Consider the following 11,567-nt stretch of genomic DNA (forward strand, 5'->3'; position numbering starts at 1 on the left):
AGAAGGCTCCGTCTGAGAGCACATTGTTTCTCGACATCCTTGAAATGACCTCAAGTTTTTCCCATGGCATTGTATGACCAATTCAACGCACCATGCCAAGTTATTGTGGCTTTTGATAAGTTTTGCATTTTCTGGAGTTTCCCAATGAAAAAAGGCGACAAATTACTAGACATGTTGCAATATGCATATTGTGTCGAAAGTGATTCAAACCAGGCATGTATGCCTAACATGGGCATGCCCACCTACTTGCGAAAGTTGGGGTCACTTCTGACATTTCCAAGAAAATACCATGTTCAACGAACAGTGTTCGGGTTGAAGGGTCCATTTGGGAGCACCTCATTTCTCAACGTACCTAAATGGTCACAATATTTTTTTTCATGGCCTTGTATGACCAATTCAAGGCACACGCCAAGTTGTTTGAGTTTTCGACAAGTTTTACATTTTTTGGATTTTCCTCGGTTAAAAATGGCCGATAAATGGTCGTATGTGTCGTAACTTGCATAATGTGTCAAAAGTCATCGAAATCAGGCATGGATTCCTACCATAGGCATGCCTACCTGCTTGCAGAAGTTGGAGTCATTTTAACAATGTCCACAAATAGACCATGCCCAACGGGGACAGTTCAGGTAGAGGCTAGAAGGGTCTATTTGAAAGCTCGTTGTTTTTCAACATTCGTCAAATGACTTAATTTCTTTCCACCAGCTTCTTTGACCAATTCAGGTATCATGCCAATTTATTTGGACTTTTGACAATTTTTTCATTTTCATGAGTTTTCTCCGTGACAAAAAGGCTAATAAATGATCAAACATGTCGCACTCGTAAACGGGTGTCGGAAGTCATTCAAACTTGACATGGATGCCTCATATGTCTGTGCGAGGCTGTTGCAAGAAGTTGTGGTCATTTATCCATAGTGCAAAAATACACCAGTTGAGAGGAGTCAGGAGTGTGCTGGACAGGTGCTTCCGTGAGCATGTAGTTTTTTATAATTTGAATGCTTCTATTACTTGCAATTTATGTCATTATGAATTAACATGAACATTTTCTTATGTCCCAACCATTTCTTAAAAAAATTCAACTATTTTGGAATTTCAAATTATGTATGAAAATTTAACAAACCTGAACATTTTTTTTCCAAAATTGTTAATAAATTCCCAAAAAATTATAAGCACTTATATATGAGCGTCTGTGTCTGTACTGTGTTCAACAAAAAATATTTGCATCTCCGTCAAAATAAATAAAATAGAAAGTTGCATGCATCAGTCGATGCATAGGCTGGATCATCACACTTGTATTGCCTTGACGATGATAAACATGCAAATGTTATATATACCATGTCACGCTATACATTGACAAACTTAATAGTAGTAGGTTACAGACAGTAGAATAGTATTCTTCCTGAATCCAAAATTCTTATGTCCGTAACAAGAGGAAGCAGATGTGATGCGCGCGAGAAGACGAGTTAGAGAGGACGACCGGAGAGCCATTTGTCGACCATGGCCAAGCATTCCTTGGGCCTGTACTCTGGAGCAGTGTGACCACCACCCTGATCAATCAGACAAACAAAGAAACACTTGCTTGGCATGACAAACAAATAGAGTAGCAAATTAACAAATAGAGTCGATACATCAAACTAGCCAGTCCCTCTCCCAAAGTGAAGTTCTTCGCTTAGTTGGCCGCCCAAAATAGAATGTGGACAGCGGACAGATTGGGCAAACGTGGATGACCAAACTGTGGCCTTTGTCCCCCTCTGTAGGCGCGAGCAGGAAACGGTCGATCGCCTTATTTTCGGATGTCGGTTTTCCATTCAGCTTTGGGGCATAATCAAGGAATGGTTGCAACTCGAAAGCATCGACACCTCTGTCTGACATCATTTTGGATCCACCAAAGAGTGGTGGATCGCGCTCTCCGACTCCTACGTTCCCAACGGGAAGGCGTTGGCCTCCCTTGCCTTGCTCACCTCTTGGGCCCTCTGTAATGAGCGTAATGCATGGGTGTTCCGCCAAAAAAGTGCACCGCCATTTGTAATTCTAGCCCTCATCTAAGTGGAGGCGACACTTTGGGTTGCTGCCGGGGCTAAGAAGCTGCGTCAATCATGCCGGGAGAGTAATGCCTTTGTATCGCTGTGGAGTGTGTTGTAGCCCTAATAAACTCTATTCTTCTCTCCTAATTAATATATGGGGCAAAACTTTTGCCTCGGTTTAAAAACAAACTAGCTAGTCCCTTATACATACCTTGATCGTCGCAAAAGTGAGATTGTTGGCGTAGAGCGTTGTAAACCTGCACACAAATGAAATGCAGCTCAATCAAGGGCATCACAAATCAACAACGTAAAAGTTTCCCCAAGCTGATGGGAGAAAACTACTAGCGGGATCTCACTTGTAGCGGCTCAAACGTACTCACCCAGCAACTTGGCCGGTGGCATACCATGGCCTCCACTCATCGACGACGGCGAAGCCGAGGGAGCGGATCCACGCCTGGGTGCCGATGAAAGGCACCGTCATGTCGTGGTCGCCGCTGTAGATCAGGCTCCGGTAGCCTCTGCTGGTCAGGCTCCGGTGATACTCCACGCTGCTCCTGATGTCGGTGGTGTATGGCGTGCCGTGGTTGCACCTCAGCCACACAGGAACAGTTCCCTTGTGAACACCCAGAGCCTCCCTCACCGCCCTGTTGTTTGCCCAGATGCCGGACATGCTGTATCCTTTCTCCTGCATGCAGTAGTCATATATATAGTGGTGGCACAAACAATGTTGTATAAAGTTCAAAATAAACATGGTCAATTTAATTAGCAAAGAAGAAAATCTTAAGCCATTTAAGCTAGGTTTCTTGGCCACTTACTCTGCACTCCGAAGAAATATCGGACAAGCCAAGCTCTGCATTGCCGTAGTCAAGCAGCATCCTGCCGCTATCTGAATTTCCATTGTGTTCGGAAGAACATTCGGGTTCTAGGATGTGATGTATGTTTATGCCCTTCAAACACTACAAATCAGAATAAAAAGCATCGTTAATCAACTTTGAAAAGAAGCATCGTTAATAATAGAGACAAAAGGCTCTTAAAGTTCCCTTTCTGCTGGTATTATTGTACCTTATCTATCGCGTCATGGCAATTTTTACATTGTATGTTTCGGTTCATACCGGTGTCTGCACCACAACTTTCCCTGTATATCTGAAATTTAGCACATAGAATTTTTTTAATCATCACAAATGAATGAAATAGCTCAACTCAATACTGTGTGAAAGAAAGGATGTGATCCCCTCTACCACCTCATATCGTTCGTCAGATATGAGGCCCATCCTATGGGCATAAGGAACTATGGCTGGCGAATCGAACTTGCGATCCGTTACTGGGTTGCCTATGATATAACCCTGTAGTGATATATATGTTAGAACGTTAGTAGCTTCTTAGAAGGCAACACAAAGATAACCTGCGTTAATTGTTCCAAGAATAAAGAAAGGTTGTGTGACCTTCAGATTAAGAAGTGGCTTGTCGCCCATTTCTATACCTGGAAAAGAGGCACGGGATTGGTAATTTGAAGCAGAACACTGAGGTTTTAACAGTAAAGTCAAGGGTTATTTGAGTAGAGAAATGTTATATGCCAAAGTTTTCAATTTTATAGGAAAAATGCAATATTTGTAATACTAAGAAACAAGCATACCCTTAGCAACTTGAAAGGTTAGCGGAGGCGCAATTAAGCCAGAATACGAATCTCCGGCAATGAAAAGTGGATTCAGTAAGAACTGTGGATGCTCCTCATACCACTGCACATGGAGAAAACAACGATCGTAAGAATTCGGAATAATTACCTATAAAATAAATATGAATTCTACACACCAAACAGCATGTAAAAGTAGTAGGAAATGTCTGAAGATGGGAAGTTTCAGAAGTATTGGTGTGTAGAATAGTAGTACTCCCTCCGTCCGGAAAAACTTGTCATCAAAATGGACAAAAAGGGGTGTATCTAGAACTAAAATACATCTAGATACATCCCCTTTTATTCATTTTGATGACAAATATTTCCGGACGGAGGGAGTATTATAATAAGCACGTACGATGGAGAGCAAAGCTAATTACTATGAGTGATAAGACGATGATAATAATATGTGATTGGACGGACCTTGGTAAGGAAGATGGCAGTTTGGTCAACGGCTTTGGTGTCGCAGGACTTGTACCCTTGGTCTGTTGCAGAGTATGAAAAGCCAGCTCCAACAGGGGAATCCAGAAAGATTACATTGGCAACCTAGTGGTGGTTAGACAGAAGCATAATTAGAAGCTGCAATTGTACTTACATGATTAATTAGTGATCGAATAAAGTCCTACTAGATGGGTGGCTGAAAGAAGATACTAGCCTTGGTCCAAGAATCTTGTCTGTACACCAGCTCTGGCAGACCATCGGTGTAGGAATCAGGCTGAAAGCTGAGAGGGCCTGCAATAGCAACAACCAATAAGTAAAATGGTTAAGCATATCAATCAGGGCATGATGAGAATGGAAAATGGTTGAGCAAATAGTTACCGATCTCGTAGGCAAGGCCGGAGAAGGCGGAGCACCCCGGGCCGCCCGTGAGCCAGAGCAAGACGGGGTCCTCCGCCGGGCTCGTCTCCGACTGAACGAAGTAGTAGAAGAGGCGGACGCCATTGCGGTCGTCCACTTCCACATAGCCTGTTTCCATGGAGAAGGGAAGGGGGCCATGGAAGCCAGGGAGATGGCTCACCATAGTGGTCTTGTTCTTCTCTCTGTCGCTCTGCGCGATGCCGGCGACGATGAGGAGGAGGAGAAAGCTCACCCCCAGCGCCAAGCCATGGCTCCTATCTTCCATTGTCTCCTCCTCGCCTTGCTAAAAGCTGTTGGGCAGGAACATGGCGCATCAAACCCGGCTCAGTTTGTAGTTAAAGGATCATTGGACTCCTTAAAAGAATGAAATTGCGTTGTCATTAGGTAGATGACCGTGTTTTCAACTCAATTCAATGGAGAAACAGATCTGACTCAACGCCCCTACAGCTAGAAGCCAGCGCCGCTGTGCTTTGGCTGGACGCTATATGATATGATAGTAGCCCTAAAGCACCATGAAAGCTGTGTTAGTAGGTAATTTGCTGGTTTAAAATTTTTAATAGTCGCACGCGTCACACGAGTAATGAGACAACGTTAATTAACACAAGGGAGGCCTGGAGCAAGTGAGCTCTTTGTCCTGTAGTACTGGCTCTTCTGTTAGTGCTATTTTTCCGACAAAGGATGATTTTATTAACCTAAAATGTAGCATCGAGCGGATACAAAAAATAAAGAACGACACTCGCCTCAGAATAGCTAAGATGCACATAGCCATCAAACGAGCATACTGTACAAATTCATCGTATCTGCATTGCATCTCTTCTGTGTTTTTTTCCGTAGGGTAAAGTCTGTTTTAAACCTTAAACTCGTAGACCTCGTCGGAGTTGAACCTCCACCTCTAAATCCCTGAAATCTGTACCCTAACCTTTCTAATCCCGGTCAACATCAACCCTGGACCAATTTGGCGCACCGGGAAAATATCAATCCCACCCGGGATCATAGTCTGCTCTCACTGAAATCTCTGTCCCACATGTCATATTCATCTTCTATCCTCAATCCTCTCTTCTGAAATCAGCACGGCGCCGAGAAGCAAGAGGCTGGGCATTGCAGATGAAGGGCGTCGGGTGCGGGCGTTTTCCGGTTCGCATGGCCCACGCGGGGAATCTATGGAGGTGCCCTTCATGCAGAGCACGATGTCGCCGGTGCGCGGCGAGTCGTCACTCGTCAGAGGAGGAACGTGAGCTAGGAGGACGGCACGCGATGGCGTGCACGGTGTGGAGGTGGCTGCGCTCACGTCGACTTGGCGGAACCGTGTTTGCACGATCAGGAAATGGTAGAGCAGCGCGGCGCGAGCTTCCAGGTCGACGCGGCGGACCCGTGTGCCGGCGAGCTCCTGCACAACGATGGCCGGCAGGACGTGCACGATGCTGTGTGCACGTACAACAGACACATGACCCCGCTTGCTAGACGGCGTGCTCAAGTCCCCTCGGCAACCACATCGCTGGCTACTACGTGGTGCAGCGCGCCATGAACATGGTGACCAAGGACCAAGGTACTCAGGTACTGCTTGGAGACGTGTCTAGCTAGCTAGCGTATTCCCGGCGGCAGGCGAAGCCGGCGCCGGCATGCCGTCGGACCACGGCAAGACAAGGAGCTGACTCATCCGATGCTTTTCTTTTAACAGCGTACTTTCACAGTTTCACGTACGTAGAAGCTGGCTTTAAGCAGGAAGGCAGGTGAATGTATAATGTATTCTGAGCTAGCTCACGTACGTAAGTAGAAATTTACATGCCTTCTAGCTTTGATCGATCTGCGTCGCTTCGGGGTCTTCAACATGCGGCCACGGCCGGCGGCACGACATGCAGGTGACATGGGACCGGCGCACCCCTTGCCGGCGACCGGCGGAAAGACACCTGGGGAACGTTGGGGTATACCGTGGAGTTTGCTACGCACCGCAGTGCTAGCTGCTGCAGGTGCTTGCAACGAGGTAAGCAAAGTCGCTCGGGCAGCTCGAAGAAACAACAGCGAGAAAGAAAAATATGACATGTAGGGACCCTGAATCGGGGAGAGAACCTAGTAATCCCGGTCAGGATTGCCTATTTTCATGCTACAAACAGGTTTAGGATCAATGCATGGTTGATATTGACCGGGCTCTGAAAGGTCAGGGTATCGATTTCAGGGATTCGGACTTGAGGGTTCAATTCCGACGGGCTCTATGAGTATAAGGTTTAAAATAGACTTCACCCTTTTCCGTATATATGAAGGCGCATCGGGTATTTCTGTTAATTCATTTTTAGAGAAAATATACAATAAATTCTGGCACTCACCGCCGGTATAATGGAGCTTGATAGCACATAGGAATTTTCGAGGGTCTATAGAATTCACCAAGCCTCAGCGTGCATTTTGGCAATATTGAAGGCGTGAAGGTCCCTCCTCAAACCCAAATCTCCACATCCCTCTGGTTTCGGCAAGATCTCCCTCCCAGGAGAGCCAGTGCATCTTGCGCTCATCATCTCGACCAAAAAACGGCAGATCATCGTATAAGATGGAAGCATCAACATCGCATACATGCAACTGTCTTGAGCGCTTAAAATCGTGACCCCATATCAATCGACTGAGTAAGACAGAGAAACGAATTTGCCCCCAGGTGGAGGCAGCAACCCAATACTTGTGCCACAGCTGCATGTACATAGAATTGAAGAAGGTATAGGACCCATTCTGAAGTTGCTTGCAAGTGACCAGTAATCCAGTATGTATATATGGTGCGTGAATGACATTGTGGTAACGTAATCGGATCTTCATATCGACAAGATTGACACTTTGCACAGTGTAGAGATCACTATCGAGCCACATATACAAGTGCCCCAACAACTACTACACTAGTTAACATAGTAAGTAAGGTCAAAACGCAGTCGAGACATTCATAATAACCTTAACAATAGTAGAAAGTCAAACAAAGCAGGTACGGAGGGGATTACAAACCATGCAGGGACATCATCCTGTACTAGCTACCTAGAGCACAATAATAATAGTAAGCAAATTAACAGGCACCTGGAGGGAGCTCTAAATATAAATAATCATCTCCTAAATTAACCTCCATCATAAACTTAATAAATAAAATTCTGATTCATACTACTTCCTGCGATGGTGGATGGCATGGTTTGAAACTTGTGAGAGCAAAGAATCCATGATGGTAGTCATCTCAAAGGGCACTCGTACCCAAACAAACCACCAAACAAACCACCTACTGTGACAAGTCCATTGCATCCCCGACATCACCCTTTCCTCCTACCGCTGCTGGGTTAGCGATGGCAGGCTGCTTCTTGCGAGCGGATCCCATAGACTTTGGCGCACGCCGTTTCATACTCTCCTTCTCCTTTGAAACTGCACAGAAAAAGAACAGTTTTTGTTGTGAAAAATAAATCCTTGCCCTTCTCATTTATTAAAATAAAATCACAACTAACAAAGCCAACAGATAAAAAAGAGTCTACAACGACAAATTCTAGCTAGTTCTAGAATGAACATCCATGCATGCATGTTAAGAAAAAGAAATTTGTCAACAGGAAGGGAATCTTGTTGTCACCAAGCTAAAGGCGTCGTCAGTTTTCAAGTCATATATGAACTTGTACTACTTAATTAACCAACATATCGATTGACCTTAGATGATAAAACTAGACTCATGCCATGGTCTACATTGGTCTCAGATGAATTTGAGCAAGGCATGCATGTCGATGACCGACGTATGTTATAATTAATTAACGGGGAGGGGAGGCGATGGTGCAGTACCTGCAGCAGCTGGCATGAGATAGCTGGAGATGCTAGTGGTCATGTAGGAGCTGGGTCTTTGCCTGTCGAATTCCTGCACGTCCAGCAACATCTTCTGGTTGAGGTCAAGAGCAATCACCTTCGACGGCATGTTGTTGGTGTTTTCGCTGCTGGCATTGGTCAAGAGGTAGAGGACGCCATCTCTGTCGGAGCTGAGGATGGGGTTGGAAACAAAGAGAGACTGAGGCAGGTTGTAGCCGTGGATATGTCCAGAATGGATCTCGTGCTCCTGCCGGAAAAACAGGGCATCCAGACCGCCATTGAGCCCCTCCAAGGTCCACGTGACCACCGTCCAGCCACTAGGAGTTTGCGAGCGCGGGCTGGGTTCGGCGTGGACCTGAAGGTCGACAAACCTGATGATGCCGGAGTCATTGGCTAGGGCGATGTCCCGAAAGTGGTATCCAATGTCTGTGGCAAGAGGGAGCTCAGTTCGCAGCTGCCTCGGCTCTGGAAAGGTGAGATAGTGAAGCGGGATGCAGAGGGTGTCGGCGGCGGCAGCGAGCACGTCACAGAGGAGCATGCCACTCCAGAGGTCGACCCAGCCCATGATGCCGGAACAGGAGCCGGAGCCAGAGCGGCGGATGGTGATGACCTTGCTGGACACAAAGTCTTCAGGCGGTGGTGGCTGTGGAGAGGCAGCGGGCGTGCGTCTCCACCGAGGGTCCTTGGAGTCGTAGGTGCAGAGGTAGTATCCGGAATGGCTGGGGTGGAAAGGGTCGTAGGCTAGCGCCGCAATCCTGTAGGCATCACAGGCATCATCCTTGGGGCGGGCTTGAGAATATGAGGTGACGGAGGGGCTGAGGACGGAAGTGGGGGGCGTGAAGGGGATACTTTGGGGGCGGGGAAGGGCGACGGAGGGGCTGGGGATAGGGGTGGGGGGCGTCAAGGGGATTTTGTGGGCGGCGGTGGGGATGTTGCTGCAGTAACGCAAGATGCCAATACTGCCGGTAGGGAAGCAGCGACTTCCGAAAGCTGGTAGCATGTTGGGTTGGGGCCGCGGGAGCCGGGTGAGTTCCGGCTTCCCCGCCGGTGAGGCTGCTGCCTGGTAGAGGAAGTAGTCGTAGTTGCTGCTTTCGGAGTAGAAGGAACGGTTGTGGCCGTGGCAGAGAGTGAAGAGGGCAAGGTCACCCTCCGTGGCGATCATCCAAGGCTCGCGGATGAACAAGCGGGGGGTGTCTCCTTGTTCACCGTGGTCGTTGTCGGTGCAGTTGGCGGAGCAGCAAAAGTAGGAAACGCGAGGCGGCGGCGCCATGAACAGGCTGACCTGCATCTCCACCTCCACCTCCCTGTCGTGCAGGCTCCTCCGAAATCGACGGCAGGCGGAGGTATGGTTTTTCTCGTGGTCTTTCTTGTCGACCATGTAGGCGGATCTGTCGAGGAGGGCTTCCCCCCAGTCCCACTCCGCTGCCTCCGGCGCCGCCGCCGCCGCGTCATACGCAGCCGGCGGATGCAGTGAGGCTTCGTGGTAGCCTTTCAGCGACATGGTAGATCTGGATATCACACAGACACAGGGTATTTGTTTGGATTTATATAGAGGGGGGAGAATAAGGAGGAGAATCAGGTCCTAGTCGGAGCCGGATTCATGGACAAACACGAGACGGAGAGGACGAGTCCTCCGGGCGGCGGAAGAAGAAGGGGACAGGGGGTTGGGGTCGGAGTTGGAGTGGGAGGAGGAAGAAAGGGAAATGGAGTGGCTGCGGCGGCGGAAACATCTACAAAACGCCTCTGTTTCTCTCTCCGAGACACAACACAACACACGGCGGCCGTTGGATAGCCTGCTACGGACGGCCCTCCTCTCTTGCCCGTCTGCTGCACACCTAGGGCTAGGTTTGCATGGATTTTGGGCCTCCTCACGCATCCGTGGCCCGGCCCTCCCTCTTTACTGAGTTTGACAGCCCGCATCGCATGGCTGGCTAGGGCATCTCCAACGGGCGCGCCTATTCCTCGCGTTGGGCCCCTAAAAAAAATTCCTCGCGTTGGGACTCCTATACGGCCCATTTCCCTGTAGCGCGTACCCCCCCCCCCCTTCTCGCAGCGGGGGTGTCGTATGGGCCGGCCCATTTACCTGTTTCTTTTTCTTTCATTTTTTTTTCTTCTTTTGCTTTTCTTTTTTCTTCTTTACTTTTCCACCTTTTTTGCGAATTTTCTTTTCATATCCACGAACATTTTTTTTCTTCAAATTCAAAAATTGTTCAATGGACACAAAAAAGGGTCATGGAATTCAAAATTTGTTCATCAAGATTTAATTTTTTTAACCTAAATTCTAATTTTTTTTCATAGTTTCCCAAAATGTTCATAAAAAGTCAAAAAAAAAAATCATCCATGTTTTTTCAAAATAAAATGTTCTTCATATTCAAAATGTGTTCACCATAATGTTTAAAAATGTTCATCAATATCCAAATTCACTAGCATTATTTGAAACAACGAGCATTTTTCAAGTTCGTGAATATTGTTCTAATTCAGGGACTTTTTTGGCTCCACAAACTTTTTCAAAATTCTATTTTTTTTCAGTTTTTTGAACTATTTCGAAATCCTGAATTATTTAAATAAGAAAAAACAAAAACGGTAGGAAAAAAACAAAAACAAAATACGGGTGCCTGTCACCGCTCATGGGCCAACCCAAATGGGCGCGCGAGGCGGAGCGAGGGGTGCGCGCTGGTGAAAGGATCAATATGGTTGACTGGGGGGGGGTTGAGTAGGCAACTACTAATTTTTAAATTTTCTTAACAAATTAGGTTTAACAACAGATAGGTTGTCTAGATATGCAATTAGGTGAACAACCTATATGATGCTAACAACAACAACAAGCAGTAGTACACGCGGTATTGGATCAGCGGAAGTACCTCTTACAAGCAGTACTACCGTTGGGTAGCCCTAGGACAGGTTTTTAGAAAAACAGTGGAACTCCCATGAAGCGAGATGGAAGGTGGGTGCAAATAAAGATGTGTACGTGATGATTCCATTCAAACCTTTTTATGTGGACCCCCTCTTTAATAGTACGGTTTTCTTACGACTCAAGTCCACCAAAAAAGAAATGCAGGTAAAATAACCGTCTTGACTTTATATTGTTGGGAAACGTTGCATGGAAAATAAAAAAAAATCTACGCACACGCAATGATCTATTCATGGAGATGCATAGCAACCGGGGGGGGGGAGTGTGTCTACGTACCCTCGTAGACCGTAAGCGGAAGCGTTTCTCAA

The 11,567-nt window shown here is 46.9% G+C and overlaps 2 protein-coding genes across 2 annotated transcripts; both read right to left on the reverse strand.

The window, feature by feature from the left end:
• Positions 1–1,273: 1,273 nt before the first annotated feature.
• LOC123064935 (serine carboxypeptidase-like 17) lies at positions 1,274–4,993 on the reverse strand. Its single transcript, XM_044488324.1, has 11 exons — positions 4,509–4,993; positions 4,345–4,421; positions 4,113–4,235; positions 3,654–3,756; positions 3,463–3,500; positions 3,262–3,363; positions 3,083–3,163; positions 2,836–2,976; positions 2,401–2,705; positions 2,232–2,277; positions 1,274–1,543 (listed from the first exon to the last, which is right to left on the reverse strand). The coding sequence occupies exons 1-11, from the start codon at positions 4,810–4,812 to the stop codon at positions 1,460–1,462; spliced, it is 1,404 nt and encodes a 467-aa protein (XP_044344259.1). The 5' UTR covers positions 4,813–4,993; the 3' UTR covers positions 1,274–1,459.
• Positions 4,994–7,456: 2,463 nt separating this feature from the next.
• On the reverse strand, positions 7,457–10,075 carry LOC123068842 (uncharacterized). The gene is made up of 2 exons (XM_044491523.1): positions 8,328–10,075; positions 7,457–7,925 (listed from the first exon to the last, which is right to left on the reverse strand). The coding sequence occupies exons 1-2, from the start codon at positions 9,847–9,849 to the stop codon at positions 7,786–7,788; spliced, it is 1,662 nt and encodes a 553-aa protein (XP_044347458.1). The 5' UTR covers positions 9,850–10,075; the 3' UTR covers positions 7,457–7,785.
• Between the last annotated feature and the right edge of the window lie 1,492 nt (positions 10,076–11,567).

The sequence above is a fragment of the Triticum aestivum genome, chromosome 3B (genome assembly GCF_018294505.1).
Source record: "Triticum aestivum cultivar Chinese Spring chromosome 3B, IWGSC CS RefSeq v2.1, whole genome shotgun sequence".
NCBI classification, from domain to species: Eukaryota; Viridiplantae; Streptophyta; class Magnoliopsida; order Poales; family Poaceae; genus Triticum; species Triticum aestivum.

Bases quoted from the DNA above. Each gene is read 5' to 3' on its own strand.
- LOC123064935 (XM_044488324.1), bottom strand. From the start codon at position 4,812: ATGGAAGATAGGAGCCATGGCTTGGCGCTGGGGGTGAGCTTTCTCCTC. The intron at 3,364-3,462 runs GTCACACAACCT...ATATCACTACAG, and splicing joins AGCCACTTCTTAATCTGAAG to GGTTATATCATAGGCAACCC. The intron at 2,278-2,400 runs GTGAGTACGTTT...ATTTGTGTGCAG, and splicing joins GCCACCGGCCAAGTTGCTGG to GTTTACAACGCTCTACGCCA.
- LOC123068842 (XM_044491523.1), bottom strand. From the start codon at position 9,849: ATGTCGCTGAAAGGCTACCACGAAGCCTCACTGCATCCGCCGGCTGCG. The intron at 7,926-8,327 runs GTACTGCACCAT...TTTTCTGTGCAG, and splicing joins TCTCATGCCAGCTGCTGCAG to TTTCAAAGGAGAAGGAGAGT.